Source organism: Podarcis muralis, chromosome 3 (genome assembly GCF_964188315.1).
Source record: "Podarcis muralis chromosome 3, rPodMur119.hap1.1, whole genome shotgun sequence".
NCBI classification, from domain to species: domain Eukaryota; kingdom Metazoa; phylum Chordata; class Lepidosauria; order Squamata; family Lacertidae; genus Podarcis; species Podarcis muralis.
In genome coordinates, this window is record NC_135657.1 from 23,207,008 (window position 1) to 23,225,779 (window position 18,772).

The 18,772-nt window shown below is 40.5% G+C and overlaps 1 protein-coding gene across 1 annotated transcript in view; it reads right to left on the minus strand.

Moving 5' to 3' along the window:
• Positions 1-4,522: 4,522 nt before the first annotated feature.
• The window catches only part of MTA3 (metastasis associated 1 family member 3), a 118,262-nt gene continuing 104,012 nt past the window's right edge, over positions 4,523-18,772 (minus strand). The window contains exon 19 of the mRNA XM_028724794.2: positions 4,523-5,583. Coding sequence (XP_028580627.2) covers positions 5,433-5,583 — 151 coding nt within the window. The 3' untranslated portion in view covers positions 4,523-5,432. The remainder of the gene's footprint in view (positions 5,584-18,772) is intronic.

Genomic DNA, 18,772 nt, shown 5'->3' on the forward strand with positions numbered 1-18,772 from the left:
ATTGTTCAGTGTAGCTGTGTATTTTTGATGTTTTCTTTATTGTCTAGGATGACTTTAGTTATGTTGAAATTATGGTCCCCCCCCCCAATGTTATAAGCCACCTTGAGCATGGTTCAAACTATGGAAAGGCAACATGCACATAAAATTTTCTATGTATGTATGAGTTCCTCTGGCTGGGGAAAGGGGCCTCTGGATTATTCTCAGTTCTGTACTGGGGATCCTGAATTGCATAAACTAAATTGAAAATGTTTATACAGCATGGTACTCCAAGCAGTCATAGATGCCAAGGGTAAGGTCACATTCACACAATATATTTAAGGGTCATGGTTTTCTGTAAAGTATCCTGGGAACTGTAGTTTGTTCCGGGTGCTAAGAGTTGATAGAAGAGCCCCTCAGAGAATTGCCATTTCCAGCACCCTTAACAAACCCAAGTTCCCATAATTCTTTGAGGGAAGCCATAACTGTTAAAGTGGTTTAAGAATGTTTTAAATGCACGGTGTGGATGGGACTCATGTTCATAGATAAATATGCTGTTGTGTCTAGGCAAAAGCCATGACACAGATGTCTTCTGGATGTGTCCCATGGCCAACCAACTGGTGGCAATTACCTTCTTCTCAAGACCCTCAATACTGGTCAGAAATGTTCTTGTGCATTTAGTCATCCTCACTGATCGCATTTTCACCCTGCAGACCTGGCTCATGGCACTGTTCCTTCATGAGGACAGCCATAACTAAGAACTATAACCAAGATCTCTGACTTAGATGTTCATTTGGTACTGTTTCTAAGTCAGCTTTATGTGTGTGTTTTGTACTTAAAACTGTAGCTGTTCTCTTTGTGTGTTTGTAAAGTGCCTTGAATGTGAAATGTGATACGTAAATTAATTAATTAATAATAACAATTAGCAAAGCAGAGCCAGGATGTTCGAGGAAGATGGTATTCAGATGCCTAAAGATGAAGTGGGAGGCCCCCAAACAGTTTGCTGAATGTGGAGAGGAAGACCTAATTGCTGATGCAATTGTGACATGTTGTATTCCCCACAGACATATTCTGTACTAGAATATGTCTTCCAGTTTCTTTAAAATTCTCAGAAGTTTTCCCGAATTATTCTCCTTCAGTTTTGCTTTTGCCCAGTTTCTCACTTTTCCAGAATTATGTTCGGTTCTGCCCATTTCCACGTCAATTTGTGATTTCAAACCAAAAGCAATTCTTTATGAAAATTCAGGCATATTCTAGTGCAAATTTCCTCTAATATACATGTTTTCGTATGCAATTTTGCCTAATAAACATGTTTTTGCAAAGCAAACTTCCCTTGTATAATGCATTTTTGTCCACGATTTTCACTAATATAAGCAATTTGATGCACACTTTACCCCAGTATATGCACAGGGTATATGCGCTGCTTGGCTAGTGAAACACACTACAAAATTCAAAGAAGTGCAGATTTTGAAGGAAGGCTGTGTTTCAAAATGAGTTCTGTCCAAATAAACTTGGCAGAAGTAAGAGTCAGAATGAGCACATAGAACCTTTGGAAAGACAAGTTTAGAAGCCAGCAATCCAGTTCATGTGATCAACTCTTCTGAACTCCCTTGTCTGTGGCTAGAAAAAGAATGTGATGCCTTTTGACTGAACAATTGTTGACAAGGCCAACATTCGATTATTCTCATAAAGAGTTTCTGCCTGAAGTTCCCATTTAGATCCTCAAGGATTTGGGGAAAGGCATTAACCTTAGGGCTTCATGTATACTATATTTCCATCTAAATGCTAATGCATACAGTAGGTTTCCACTTATGTATAGCTGGCCTTTCTGTGGCCTTGAAAATATTCCACATTTATTTATAAAATTTATAAAATATCTATATCAGGGGTCAGCAAACGTTTTCAGCAGGGGTCCAGCCCACTGTCCCTCAGACCTTGTGGGGAGCCAGACTATATTTTGGGGGGGAAATATGAACAAATTCCTATGCCCCACAAATAACCCAGAGATGCATTTTAAATAAATGGACACATTCTACTCATGTAAAAACATGCTGATTCCCGGACTGTCCGTGGGCCGGATTGAGAAGGCGATTGGGCCAGATCCAGCCCCGGGCCTTAGTTTGCCTACCCATGATCTATACCACACTTCACAGGGCAGTTTACACAATAAAAACACAAAAATAGGTAACATAGTAACAAACAGAAACTGTTTCTTCCCCAACCATTTTAAAGGCCACAGATTATTTAATTAACCAAAAGCCTGGGAAAAGAGGAGTGCTTTTGCTTTGTGACTAAGAATATGTAATGAAGGTGCCAGGCGAGCCCCCCTGGGGAGAGCATTGCACAAGGAGAGAGCCACTGCAGAAAGCCATTCTTGTGTGGCTATCCTCCAGACATCTCGTGGAGGAGGGACACATATAATGGCCTCAGATCATGATCAGATGATGATGCATCCGGGTTGGCTCATATGGAGAAAGGGGGTTCACACGGCATCTTCTTTTCAAGCATTCAGTTGATTCGGGGTTCTTCTTGCAGAGTGCAGAGGGAATCAAACATTTGTGTAACAATGAAGCTTTATTGTACAGAGATATATTTACACGAGTGCCCAACAGTTGTATGCAGATACACACATTACCAAACTTTCCAAACTCTCATCTCTCACTTTCCACTACTACACAACAGTCTTGTACATTTCATTTTGCAGTGCCTTCTGTACATGGGGCTAAATCAGAAGTCGATACCTGTATATAAATTGTTACCCAATCCCAAACAATCAGGCTACAAAGCAAAATGTGTAAATCCAGAGTCATTGCTCTAATGGTTTTGGAATCCTATCATCAGGTGCACTCAAAAGTACAACCAAGGTTTTTTGAAGAAGATATTTGCCCCCCCCCCAAACCTTTCTGCATTTTCCAAATGGGTACAATACACTCCATGGCCTTTCTATTTTATTGAAAAATATACATTCACATTTGTAGGCATAAAAACAGGCAGTGGGGGACCCAACAAAGCAGTTTGGGTAACTGAGAATTTGCAACACATTTCCTTATGTAATAATTATCTGCCACAATTGATGTTTTTAAAAATAAAAACAACCCAATACCAATTATACTTATCATTTTATAGATTGGAACATAATGACAATTGTTGGAGCTGTTGTGCTCTAGCCAGCCTTTTTAAACATCTTTTTGGGAGGAACTGTGATCAAGTTCCACCACAGTAGGAACTCATATCATAGAATACAAAAAGTATAGACACTGGGATATATTTAAAGTGTGTGGTTAATACTAGGACTGTACATCAGATCCAGAACTGAATCAGGTTGATTCAGTTTGGCCAGATAGGGTTCATGCAGCCCTGGATCAACCCAGGTCAGATCAGGTCTAACCTGGAGCAATCTAGGTCTTTCAAAAGAGCTGGTGGTCTGGCAGCAAGGAATGGGGGAGGAGATTGGGTAAGGTCCCCAAATGAGTTTGGGGCACAGATCCAAGTCAGATCAGGGTGCACAGTTAGTACAGAGGATCTGGAATGAGTAATGAGAGTCTCAGCTGCATCCAAAATTATATCAAGTTAAAGACTGTTTCCTCCTCTGGTGGAATGGGTTTATAGACTATAGGTAGGACTCACAATGAAGCATCCCGCAGGACAATTGTTCAGGGTTTCATGCCCACCACCAAGGGCTCAATCAGGACATTTCACTCCCTGTTCCACCAACCCCAAGTTATCCTCTTTTTTCCTAGCTGTCAAAGAGCATGCTCAATTGACTGCTTGTTGCTGTTTTGCCCCTTAGTAGTTTTTTAAAAGGTGGATTTTTTTTCTCTACTTCTGCAAATCTCAGATTCATCCAAGCATGCTGGCATCTCCCTCCTCTTTCTCAGAGGTCTTGTCCTGTGTTTGACATCAGAGGGGGTGATGGTGCTTGGCTATTCCTATGGAGTTATTGTATGGTACTGAAAATGTTTCTGGGATGGTCAACTGTAATAAGTCAGCATCTGTTGTGCAGTTATAAGGCTGCACACACAAAATACATTTAAATCAGATACAACACACACACACTCCAAATCCCGGGAACACTAGTTTTTTTGTGGAGTTGGAGATGGTAGCTTAAAGGTAAAGGTAAAGGGACCCCTGACCATTAGGTACAGTCGTGACTGACTCTGGGGTTGCGGCGCTCATCTTGCTTTATTGGCCGAGGGAGCCGGCATACAGCTTCCGGGTCATGTGGCCAGCATGACTAAGCCGCTTCTGGCGAACCAGAGCAGTGCATGGAAACGGCGTTTACCTTCCTGCCAGAGCAGTGCCTATTTATCTACTTGCACTTTGACGTGCTTTCGAACTGCTAGGTTGGCAGGAGCAGGGACCGAGCAACGGGAGCTCACCCCATCGTGGGGATTCGAACCACCAACCTTCTGATTGGCAAGTCCTAGGCTCTGTGGTTTAACCCACAGCACCACCTGCGGTAGCTTAGTGGTAGCTAAACTACAGTTCCCATGATTCTTTGCAGGATAGGGGTGTGTGTGTGTGTGTGTGTGTGTGTGTGTGTGTGTGTGATATAAATGTTTGACGTGCCACAGCCTGAGTGTTGAGTGATTGTTGCATGCCTTTGTCCCTGTTTGACAATAATTATTTCTTCTGTTTATCAAAACTTGGACACCGTCATCCATCAAGAAAGGGCCTGCCTGTCTGAGCTACTCAAGGTTCTGTAACAATATCAATAAATAATGAGAGACAGAGATTTAATGTTACATTAAAGAAATAACTGTCAGCCCAGCGGTTGCTACTCATAAAAACCACCGTGTAAGAAGTACTGCTTCTTTCCAAGATTTGATAGAAAATCACTTTCAGAGATGGTTACTGAGGATTGCTGGATACCTAATTCAGCCAACGTCAGTCTGCATTCAGACTCTTCTGTGTACATGTGTTCTTTCTTTAACTAAGATTCTCAGTACTTCTGAAAACCAACATGCCTCAATCAGGGCACCCCAAAATCAAGTTAAGACAATGTAACTTGGCATTTGTGCTTCAGCAGATATATCTCCATGCTTGGGGTGGGATAGTGCAATATATCTGGAGCCTCAAAGGGCAGAGCCAGAAGTATGCTATAGTATGAATGCATACAGTTGCATTCAGAGAGTTCATGTTATTGATGGAAGTTTATATGATGTGCCAGGGGAAGCAGCAACGGAAAGTTCATTGATGGTGGGTTAACGGGTTGTCTGGTTCTGTTCTGAATATTATCCATCTTCTGACTTTTTTGACATATTCTCCTTATATCCCGGTTGCCTAACTTCAAGGCATGGAAAAGTTCAAAACTGTGTTTTACTCTTTAATAAAATAAGATGCAGCCTTTAACTGTCCTCATTGTATAAAGACACAGAAAGAACCTTCTCCTGTCCAATTTCTGAAAATTCTTCTTTATAGGGTGATGCTTTCAAAATAGCAACAAAACAGATTTTTCACTGTTGCATCTTCAGCTGTGAATGATTGCTCAAATTCTCTTGAGTCTCTTTGTGAGTCAGAAGGGTCTTCACCTTCCTCAGAATTAAAGTGCATGGGGTCCTACAAGCTCTTTTCAGCTGTGATCGAGTAAACTGCTTACGGCGTTTTCTGTATGGGGGAAAAAGCAGAGAGATGGAGAGGTAAGCAATTTCTCAACAGGGATTTATATATTATTTTTATTATAAATACAAACTAGTTATTAAGACAATCAGAGAACTGAGGATAATTAATGGAGAAAAGGATGGAAGTCAACTAAGATTTACTCAGAGTAGACCCCTGGAAAATAATATACACGACTACATTTAGTCCATTCATTCCAATAGATCTGCTCTGTGTAAAACTTAGTTGAATACCACCCCGGGTTTGGGAAACAAAAGAAATTCACCTGGTTACAAATTGACTGACAATGCAATCCTATATATTTAGCCTGATCATAGAATCATAGAGTTGGAAGGGACCATGAGGATCATCTAGTCCAACCCCCTGCAATGCAGGAATCTTTCGCCCAACATGGGGCTCAAACCCACAACCTTGAGATTAAGAGTCTCATGCTCTACCAACTCAGCTATCCCTGAGAATGTTATTGGAACAGAGTAGTTGCCACTTCATGGTTGCTTCAGCAGTATTTGAAATGACAAAACTGCACAGGAAGGGCAACTCAGGTGGAAAGTTGCTGTGAAAACTTCCCAAGTGACTTAACCTTCCCACAGAATTTCACAATTCTATCCATTACCAGAGCAGAGTGGGATGCATCCACGTGACTAATATGGATGATCTAATTCAGTGTTTTTCAACCTTGGGTCCCCAGCTATTGTTGGAGTACAGCTCTCATCATCCCTAGCTAGCAGAAGCAGTGGTTGGGGATGATGGGAGTTGAAGGCCAATAACAGCTGGGGACCCATGGATGAGAAACACTGGTAATTGACTAAAGGTCTAAGTGGAATGGACCATCTCCACTTGCATGTTCCACTAGGCTGGTACAAGGAAACTGAGAGCTGGAGCTTCGGGTGGAGCGCGAGCCCGACACAAGCGAGGGATCTCTCCGGGAGAGAAACCCTGGCTATTTCGGCCATAAAAGGGGGATTTTAGGGCGAAAAAAACCCCCTGTCAAGCCTCTGGTGGGTATCCAGAGGTTCAGGTTCTCGGCAGTGCCTAAAAGCTGCCCGTCCAGGCCGTCAGGTAGCCTCCGAAAAAGAGGTGAAGAGTGCGGCGGAACGGGATAGCAGGCTATCGGGAAGCCATTGCTACGGCTGAATAGCGAAGCCCCGAGCTTGCAAAGAACAGCGCTCCGCTCTTGAAACTAAGAAATTCGGACTTGAAACATCTAAAATTGGATTGAAAAGTATTAAGGGAAGCTCCGAATTAAAAAAGGAGAAGATTTCGAGTTCAGCTGTCATCTGAAATCAGCACAGACGCAGCACCGTAAGCAGAGCCAGAAAGCGAAAGTGAGTTGCCGCTAGCGGCTATTGTTTCCGTTTCTCCCTAACTATTAGAAACTGTTTGAAACTAAGTTAAAAGTTTAAAAGTAACTACTTTTGAGGACTTAAAGAGGTGAAACGTTAAGGGGGAACAGAAGGTAACTATTGAGACAAAATAGAGGTCTTAGATGTAACTGAAGATATAGAAGGATTGAACTGTCTTCCCACTCTTACTTTCAAGATTAAACTGTTACGCCAGATGAAGAGCTTCCAACTCCATTTTAACTCAACAGAAAGGCTATAGTGGCAGAGAAAGAAGAACAAGGAAACTGAGATCATCCTGGTGTTGTTGGATTATAACCCCTATCATTTCTAATTACTGGCCACGCTTGCTGGGGCTGGGGAGAGGTGAAGTTCAACAACATCTGAGGGGCCGCAACTTCTCTGCCTCTGTCCTAGGGTGTGATCAATATTGCAAAGTGGTTTGCACCTCTTGAAGGAGATATGGAACACAAAATCCAGAACAGGAGCACCACCACAGATTTGTTTTGATTATAAATTATCTGTGCTCAAAATGTGGCAATCCTTAGTGAAATCTGTTAGCCTCAACTGCTGACTCCCTATAGCAGGCTTCCTCAACCTCAGCCCTCCAGATGTTTTTGGCATACAACTCCGATGATCCCTAGCTAGCAGGAGCAGGACCAATGGTCAGAGATGATGGGAATTGTAGTCTCAAAACATCTGGAGGACCAAGATTGAGGAAGCCTGCCCTACACAGTGGAACCTCGGGTTGCGAATGCGATCTGTGCAGGAGGCACGTTCACAACCTGCAGTGTTCGCAACCCGCAGCGCCGTGTCTGTGCTCGCGTGGGTTGCAATTTGGTGCGTCTGCACATGTGCAAAGCACAATTTAGTGCTTCTGCGCATGCATGAGTGCCAAAACCCGGAAGTAACCCGTTCCAGTACTTTCGGGTTCGGCACGGTGTGCAACCTGAAATCGCATAACCTGAAGCGTCTGTAACCCGAGGTACCACTGTAGTTTTAGCCAAGTCCTGCTCCTCACAACAATCTTAAGGGGGGCATCACAGAAGATAAGGGGTCAGGCCTCCTCTGTCCCCGCCGTATCTCAAGCACTGCTCTTGACATTCCTAGCTGGGTACCAGAAACAAACTGACAATAGTTGTCAGCAGCTACCAGGAATGGAAACCTGAGCCAGAGGATCATTTGCCATAGAAGTTATCACTCCAATCCAGCTAAGGAAATCCACTTGGGCAAGGTTTTGCATGCTTTGCAGTTGCTGGGTGAGGAACCCTAGGTGTTGAATCTGATGCACATTTAAATGTTCATCTGAATGCAGATGTCATCTATAGTCTCTGTGCATTGCTTTCAGTGGAATGCACATCTGAGTGCAGATTCACATGTGCACGCTATCCACACATAGCTGTATTAAGTTGCATATAAACACCTTTGCTTCTAAGGGTGCTTTTTAAAAAATGAGCATTTTAGTCTTTAACATATTAGCTGGATTTCTGTGTCTGGATGAAGCAGCTAGGGATGTGAGACTTACTCCCAAAGTAAGTGTGTACAGGATTGTGGGCTAACAGTGCAATCTTATATATATTGCACTGTTCGCCTACAATCCTGTACACACTTATAAATGTCTGCAAAAGTATCGCAGAGTTCAGTTAGGCTTCCCTCTGCATAAATGGGAATAAAGGTAAAGGTAAAGGTACCCCTGCCCGTACGGGCCAGTCGTGACCGACTCTGGGGTTGCGCGCCCAGCTCGCTTAAGAGGCCGGGGGCCAGCGCTGTCCGAAGACACTTCCGGGTCACATGGCCAGCGTGACGAAGCTGCTCTGGCGAGCCTGCACCAGCGCAGCACACGGAAACGCCGTTTACCTTCCCGCTATAAAGCGGTACCTATTTATCTACTTGCACTTAGGGGTGCTTTCGAACTGCTAGGTGGGCAGGAGCTGGGACCGAACGATGGGAGCTCACCCCGCTGCGGGGATTCGAACCGCCGACCATACGATCGGCAAGTCCTAGGCACTGAGGTTTTACCCACAGCCCCACCCGCTGGGAATATTGGTACATAAATGGGAATAAATGGCATAAATGGGAATATCTGAAATTGGTACAAAATTCTAACAGTAAATAATATGTAAGCCTGTCTACACTGTCTACAGAAAGCAACAAGTTTTCTAGTGGCAGAATAAAATGTAGTTTGAAAGGAAAACATTTTCACTTTAATGAAGGGAGTATAAAAGAAAAGTTCTACACACAAAATTCTGATTATAAATCAGTCAATATAGTATATGTTACAAGGCTGCAAATTTGTTATTATTTTCAGGACTAGTAGTTTGAGATGTTCAGTATTTAAGGAGAAATAGCCTATCTATACCAGAGAGAGAGAGAGAACCAAATGTTTAAAATTTCATTCCCTTCTGCCTTCAAGCAGAACAGTTTTTCTCACGCAAATTTTAATAGCACATAAGTGGGGAATTATGTGAAGAAATAGGCTACATGAACAGATGAAAAATCCTCTTTTATTTATGAAACATTATCTTAATATTTATGAAACATTATCTTAATCTCCAGGTCCTTTCCGCCCTCCTTCCCTTACATCTCCTTAAGCATCTCACTTGAAATATTATGCTTTTCTGGAATTAATAACACTACAAATTAAATTCCTGTTATTTGAAGGAAGGGAGGATCAAAGATATTAAAAAAGAATAAAAGACAACACCTTGTCAAAGAAAGAAAGAACCACGATTTTTTCACTTCATAATTATTTAATTTGGATTGAATAATTTTCATTGAATTTTTAATTTATACTATTCAGTCCAAATTAAATACAAATGGGGCCCTTTTGCATTATTTTATTTCTTAAAGGATTGCACATTCTGAGCTGATATTCTCTGGTGTTCTTTTGTAAATAATTATTTAATATGTATAAATGCAACACAGTGTTACCTGTTTCCACATTACAGTAGCAACTCTGAATTGCAATCTTTAATGTTTTGCACCCCAAATGTGATCCAGTTTGTAAGATTCTTTACGAGCCCAGGAAAAAAGGCATTCATTATTAAGGTGGAGTGCAGATCAATGCACTGTGAGTTAAAGGTTGCATGGACTTCTACTCCCTCTCTGCGTGCATCCTCCACACACACCAAAATCTGGTCCAGAATATTGGGGGGAAACCTAGAACAGATTTGTGGTTTTTTTGGTTTTTTTTTATAAAATATTTTATTGCAATTTTTTAACAAAGAGAAATCACCAAACATATAAAACACCATCACCACTAAACAATAAAACAAAGAAAATAAAACAAACAAAGCACTGAGTAGACCATGATCTACTGCACTGGCCTCATCAGTACTGTTTTTATTTTAAAAAATGGTGCCGAAACTAATCATGAAGATCTCCCTTGTTCTCTTACTATATAATGGCAACGGCGCCCACCTGAGAGGTGCCGGAACTGAGTTCCATTGAGTAGCCGCTGAAGAAAAGCCCTGGGTATTATCATGCTCCTTCAGGCCTTTTCTCACTATAAGGTTCTGGTAATTATCCCTATATCCATGAGAAATAGATCATAGAAAAGAATCATAGAATCATAGAGTTGGAATAGACCACAAGGGCCATCGAGTCCAACCCCCTGCCAAGCAGGAAACACCATCAGAGCACTCCTGACATATGGTTGTCAAGCCTCTGCTTAAAGACCTCCAAAGAAGGAGACTCCACCACACTCCTTGGCAGCAAATTCCACTGTCGAACAGCTCTTACTGTCAGGAAGTTCTTCCTAATGTTTAGGTGGAATCTTCTTTCTTGTAGTTTGGATCCATTGCTCCATGTCCGCTTCTCTGGAGCAGCAGAAAACAACCTTTCTCCCTCCTCTATATGACATCCTTTTATATATTTGAACATGGCTATCATATCACCCCTTAACCTCTTCTCCAGGCTAAACATGCCCGAGAGCTCCCTTAGCCGTTCCTCATAAGGCATCTTAGATCTTAGTGATTCTTAAAGAGATCTTCATTAATCACATAAAGGCACATGCATTCTCTGCCTGATTTTTCCCCTGCCTCTTCTGCTCTGAGACTCTCAACACCTCCCTCAACTACTGGGTCCTGCTCAGGACAAACTTCTTAAATACAAACATATAATGAACAGAATACAACAAATGTGTTCACAGGAAACAGCTGTAAACATGGAAAATGGGAATTGCATAGCCTTCCCTTACACTCAACACATTATTTGTTCATTTTTTTATTTTTTATTTTTAAAAAGCTTATGAGAACCCGGTTGTAGCCTTTAATGGTAAGGGAGAGGAAAGATAAAGATGTATCCCATTCTCTCTCTCTTTCTCTCTAAATATATACATATAATTTCTAAACACAAAGGATGAGGAGGGAGGCAGCCATCTTTAAAATTCAATTTCCTGTGGTTTTGTCACAGTGTGTCTTTTTCTAAAGCAAGAATTCTTTATGTTTGCTAAATGAATTCAATATGCCTAAAAAGAGATACCATCTCGCATTGTTATGAGAGACCACCTATTCTAACTGTGGTTTGCCCCCTTGGTTCTCTTGAAAACGTGCCTGAGGAGTGAGGAGCAAAGGAACTGCCTTTGACATTCTAATGAAATGCTCCGTGGATGTGATTCATCGCAACCACGTTGCATTTTGGTGCAGAGGTGCATTTGCCTGTGTGTGAAGATGTGGTCACACAGATGTCCCTGCTTTAAGATGCAGAAAGCTAATCTGCAAAAACAGACAAGCTATTTGTGCCACATCTCTTTGGCTCAGTGAGCCACATCTCACAACCTTCTGCAGTTGTGACTGCAGAAACACACACCTATATACCTGCCCTACAGACAGGAGTTCTTCATTCCCCTTGTGTAGTGCAAGTTCCTGTGCATTTGCCTGAATTTTGAAACACAGTTCAAAAAAGACTAAAATGTGCTTATATTAAATTTAGAAATGCAAACACTAAGATAAAGCACATAATTAAATGGGCATTGGAATACATTTATGAATTTTCATGTGGATTTTTAAAATAAAAGTAAGGCAGTAATGGGATGGAATGGACTTCTGAAAGAACTCATGGGACATTGACACAGACCAGAAATAAGTTGATCCTTCCAACCCAAATTGCACCGCTAGTCATCGACAGTTAACATGTTTACTCTGAAGTAAGACGGGCTGTATCCAATGGAGTTTATTCCCAGTGTGCATAGGACTGCAGCCTAAAAATGCCAAAATTGAGCCCAAGAATGGCTGGTGCAACCTTTACAGCTCTCTGTTTCGATGCAAATGCAGCACAGTGTTATCTCCAGAAATGTAAATCTATTTTTACTCTAGTACATTTCAATTGCAAGCCTCAACATTTTGCTTCCCACCCCTATGCATACTGTGTTGAGCTGTATCATGTGAGAGGAAAGTGAGATATAGCAGATGTAACAGACCGGAGGAGGGGAGAGTCTTTCAGGGTGGTTACTACACATAACTGGGTTTTTCTAATGTGAAAAAGGACAGTGTTTTGATAGTGTGGAAGGGGACAGAATAATGGTGGGGTGTAAAAGCAATTGTGAATAGTTCATCCAAATTACAACTATGAGCAGTGACAATGAGTGGGGGAAGGCTTGTATCTCTTCTGTGAGAAGTTAGTTATAACAGTAAAAAAAAAAACCAACCTCTTAATGAAAGAGACCTGCTAAGGAATATTCATATTACACTACTTATGGGAAGATCTTCATAAAGAAGATCTTTAAGATAAAGAAAATGATACTTTTTTCTATAGAGACACAGAAGTTAATAAAGTGTTATTCAGGACCATTTCTGACTCATATTTGACATGACAAAGAGTACTGTGAGAATCACAGTATGATGCATATGTAAGATAGATAGATGATTGATAGATAGATAGATAGATAGATAGATAGATAGATAGATAGATGATAGATAGATAGATAGATGATAGATAGATAGATAGATAGATAGATAGATAGATAGATAGATAATAGATAGATAGATAGATAGATAGACAGATAGATAGATGATAGATAGATAGATAGAGATAGATAGATAGATAGATAGATAGATAGATAGATAGATAGATAGATAGATAGATGATAGATAGATGATAGATGATAGATGATAGATAGATAGATAGATAGATAGATGATAGATAGATGATAGATAGATAGCTAGATAGATAGATAGATGATAGATGATAGATAGATAGATAGATAGATAGATAGATAGATAGATAGATAGATATAGATAGATAGATAGATAGATGATAGATAGATAGATAGAGATAGATGCTAGATAGATTAGATAGATGATAGATGATAGATAGATAGATAGATAGATAGATAGATAGATAGATAGATATAGATAGATAGATAGATAGATAGATAGATAGATAGATAGATAGAGATAGATGATAGATAGATTAGATAGATGATAGATGATAGATAGATAGATAGATAGATAGATAGATAGATAGATGATAGATAGAGATGATAGCTAGATAGATGATAGCTAGATAGATGATAGCTAGATAGATGATAGATGATAGAGATGATGATGATGATGATAGATAGATAGATAGATGATAGATAGATAGATAGATGATAGATAGATAGATAGATAGATAGATAGATAGATAATAGATAGATAGATGATAGATAGATAGATAGATGATAGATAGATAGATAGATGATAGATAGATAGATGATAGATAGATAGATAGATAGATAGATGATAGATAGATAGATAGATAGATAGATAGATAGATAGATAGATGATAGATAGATAGATGATAGATGATAGGAATATCAACTCACTAAGGGCTCTAAGACTCCAGTCCTCTGTGCACTTACCTAGGAATAAGCTCCACTGAACAAGTGGGAATTACTTCTGAACAGACATGCAGAGGATGAGTGTGCTATAAACACAATCTGAGCAAGCATGTTTTGAATGGTAAGGTGGAGAAGTATTTGTGCCTGCAGTCGCAGCTGGAACAGAAAACCTGATGGAGTAGAATATGCACCTTCCCACATGTGTAAGCAAATCTATGAGGGGATATTTGGTCATTTTTGAACAGTTTGATTGCATATGAAAGAAACCCACAATTAAAATTTCTGTATTCAGAACATTGCAAATATGCATCTATCATCAAATGATCATGAAGGCTGCAATCTTAACCCCACTAACCTGGGAGTAAGTCCCATTGAATTCCATAGGACATTTCTGAGTAGGCATGGCTAGGAATGCACTGTAAATTATTAAACACACACACACACACACACACACACACACACACACACACACACACTGCATGAAGGAACGATACATACAGAAAAAGCATGGGTACAATTGCTGTATATAAAAGAAATCATTTCTAAGCACCCACCCACACACTTTTAAATCAGCTTCAGATATTTGACATTTGAAATTGACAGCTCTATGTAATTGAAGCTATACTCAAGAGTTGACCCACTGAAATAAATGCCTAATTTCAGTGGGCTCAACTCTGTGTATGACTTTCATTGGGAACAACCCAAGAGCTATAACTGCATTAGTGAAACAACCAGTCTCCAACTCTCCCATACATTTTTGCATGTAATACTAAGTTTTTGGAAACTTTCACCAAATTAATCACCTCCCACAGCCCACTCAACCAATTCCCTTTCTTAGCTTTCTGCTGCCTTTTGCAATGTTTAGCAAACATCAATCTTGCTGCTGTTAGTAAGCAGAAGACTGGCTTCTGAATATTTATAGGAGGATTAGCTTTCCTATTATGAAATAAACATAATAATGAATTGGGAATAACTTGTAAGAGACTATGTTGATTATGTTAATTATCATTTTCCTGTACTGAATTGCCATTCTGCATTTTCACCACACACTTTCCTAAATAGACTCTCTAATCAGAACCACATTCCCTTGTGAGCTGAATACCTTGGCCGCTAAAGAAAGGTTGCACAAGAGACAGCTGAAGAACTCATCTTGATGTTCACAAGTCATCACATGCATATCAGAAGCAGGTCAATAATGTGTTTGTTTGGCTTAATGAGTTTTAATAATTTCAAACAAAATGGCCAATGCTTGCTCAATTTGGGAACATTTGTTTTAAAATGTTTGAGATCTGTTTGAGACAGGGCTTAAGTGCAAATAATTAAATACTTGTATTTGAAATTACTTTTGGGGGGGGAAATATTCATGACATTTGCATTCCTTAGTATCAGAGGGAACCAGGGATAATTTCACTTGCATTTTAATGAGAAACTACCTAAATTTGCACTTCTCAAAACAATATGCAGACCAAAACAAAATTATCCTTTGGAAGGTGCATTGCTCTGAATTTTGTGGTGCAGTTCTCCAGCCAAACAACATGCACAAAAATGCAAACATCAGTAAAAAATAACATACAAAATGCATTATATTAGACAAGGATATTTCCACAAATCTGCATCTTAATCAAAGCTGCACACTAAAATGTGTGAGAAGTCTGTGAGAAGTCTGCCCTGCAACATGGATGAATTATAATAAGGATTTGCTAAAAATTCTGAGAATTGTTGCAGAAATATGGCAAACTGAATTTAAGGCTGGGAAATGTAGAAACTGGGAGTAATTGAACTGACAGCTCTGCATTAGGATTGTTGAAAATCCTTATGGTAGTGCTTGAAAAAGATGGTTCTTACACTCAATCAGGCTATTGGTCTATAAAGCTCAGTATTGCCTACACTGACTGATAGCAGCTCTTCGGGGTTCCAGACAAGGGTCTAGTCCAACTCTTCTTGGAGATGCCAGGGGCATTTTGCACGAAACCATGCATCCTACCACTGAGCTAGAACCCTGTCCAACTCTAGAACGTGTACAATTCTATAAAATTTAAGTTTTATTGAGATTGGTCTCAGAACCGTCTATTTAACACCAGCGTGACATGCTCTGATGATGGCTGTAGTACCATTAAGTCTGGAAAGCAGCCCACAATCTGGAGCAAATCCCATCAACATCTACTCAAGAAACCCTTTCCCCAGTGTCTCTTTGTTCGGAGCCTTATGGAGTGCCATAAGCAGAGATTTCACACGAAGGGGGTCAGGGAGTGGGGAAGTGGAAACGGCAAGGAAATGTCCTATGAGGCATGATTGGTCTCACTGCAAAGGCTCTGCGGATGACAGTCTGAGTGGCTTACAATTTATGATATTCTAATGCAAATGCCCCAAGGTGCTGCAGGAAGGCCAGAGCATCATGGCAAGAGGATGTTGCATAAATGAGGTGCTGCTTTGCCAGCATCAGGGGAGCTCATTTTCCTTCCCAATAATATTCTGCAGACCCAGCATCAATATTTATGCAAGGAAACTACTCTCTGTAAACTATCAAGTATTTCTGGGAACTTCAAACCAGCTTCATTTTAAAATACTGGAGTGCTGTTATTACTTGTGGCATCTGTGGCACAGAGCACCTGCACATGATAATTCTGGTAATCAATGAGGTGTAATGGTTAGATTGTCAAATCTCCTGCAGGCCAGCCACCAATTCTCAGAATAACCTACCTCACAGGTTCTTGCTGTGATAACACGGAAGGAAGAACCACGCAATCAGCTTTAAGCTCAGTGGATATCAAACGTAAGAATTTTATAAAGCAACCTCCTGATTAGATTACTGTAATGCATCGTGACTAATTTACCGACTGAGATTTTGCTTGGGACTGTCCGGAAACTGCAAAATACAGCATCAGAGCTTGTGGTTATCGCTGCTGGAGGTCCTTAATGAAGTATTTGAAAACAATGCAAAGTTGATTTCATGGGGGGGGGGGGAATTTACTTTGATTTTATTATTTAAAAGTTAAAAATTGTAGAGTTCGGCTATTTTATTCTCTGCCCCATAGATAGATAGATAGATAGATAGATAGATAGATGATAGATAGATAGATAGATAGATAGATAGATAGATAGATAGATGATAGATAGATAGAGTGTGATGCCTCGGGTTAAGAACTTAATTCGTTCTGGAGGTCTGTTCTTAACCTGAAACTGTTCTTAACCTGAGGTACCACTTTAGCTAATGGGGCCTCCCGCTGCCACTGTGCAATTTGTGTTCTTATCCTGAAATAAAGTTCTTAACCTGAGGTACTATTTCTGAGTTAGCAGAGTCTGTAACGGTACTACTGTGTGTGTGTGTGTATTACACACACAAGCTAAGACAGACTATTGGTCTATCTCGTTCAGCACCATCAACACTGATGGGCAACAGCTCTGGAGATGATGCCAGGGACTGAACCTGGAACCTTTTGCATTCAAAGCTTGTGATTTAGCCCTGGACTATAGCCATTTATTGGGAGTATAAAGGTACACAACACAGCACATGTTTAAACTATGTTATTTCCCACCAAAAGATGGGGGGATGCCCACCGATTTAGATAGTTTTATTAAAAGAGAATTAGACAAGGTGAAGAAGGCTATCAGTGACTACTTTTCACAATGTGAAGCCATGGGTAAGCTTTTCAGCGGACCTTGATTAAAAGTTGGCAGCGTCAACAGAGAAGCCGACTTTGAGGAGGCAGTTCATCTTGTGTATCCCATTGCTTAGGCATTTAGAAAAATGGATGCATGGGTCTATTAGCTATTTTAGACCCAGTTTTCGTTATCACCATTGCCTTCTGCACAGAGAAAGCACCTAGAATTATAAAAACAATGGAGGAAGGAAAAAAGCAAAAGCAAGTTCATATACTGAAGTCAAAGAGGCAGCCTAGAATTAAGATTTGCAGCTTCAATTTCTAACAGAAAAATCCAATAAGGGAGCAGGTACTTTTAAATTAAAATCATTACATTTGTGCCATATTTTAATCTTGAATTTAAACACGGCAGTGTTCAAAGCTACTGGACTTTCTCTTGGTTCACTGTGACACTGTTTATTATCTAGCCTCTTGGTTCTTTATTATACCTTAGTGTATACGTCTGAAGGGTTTCCCCTTCCTGATTTCTTGTACAGTGAAGTTTGCCTGGCTGCAGAGTAATTCTAATCCCCTCAAGTTGCACAAAATTACAGACACAGCTTGGAAACTTTTTTCCAAAATATTTTGCAGTGTTTCAAGCACTAAGTTAAGTCATCTGCTGTTTTCCACACCAGGCTAAGTAGCTGAACCTCTGTGACTAAGCAACTATATAGATATTGGTATAGATTATGAGACAATACCACAAAAGCCCTCCTGGATTGAACCTGGGACCTTGTGCATGCAAAAAAGATGCTCTACCATGGAGCTACAACCTTATTCCCTGCAGCCCTACCCTTATTCCCCTTCTACCAATATACTGTTTTCCTGGCTTGCTGCCAATTGAGCAGGTTACCATCAGGAAAAGACTTAGAGGGAGATGTTCAGGGCTCCATTCAGCAGAATGAGCAGGAGAACCCACAAATGCAGCTGGGCTGGCTTGCCACATTTTGAAGTAAGTGGAGAAAAGAAATACATGTTATCATCTAAAAAGCTCCCACCTAAAGGTTCATTGTCCAGGTTCTAATATCAAACTGCACCACTGACCCGGTGCTCATTTCCCTGTGTTGCTGGCTCACCATAAGTTCTGGAGGCTCTCTAACCCTGTTAGAGTAAAAATGGTTTCTGTAGTATTTGTTTCCTCCTCTTTGCCCCACAATCCTCTTTCCTGGTTGGAATCCCTTCTCTGCTGTTGGCTGCCTAAACTCTGATATAGCCCCAAATCCCAAACATGCCCTCATAATCAATCCCAAGAAATTCTCACCAACATCAGCTTGCTACTGCACAGTCTCCGAATGCCCCCCAAACGCTGGAATTGTCATGAAAACCCTTAAGCCATCATGGCTTCTCAGTTTGTCACGTAGAGCCTCGAATTCCCA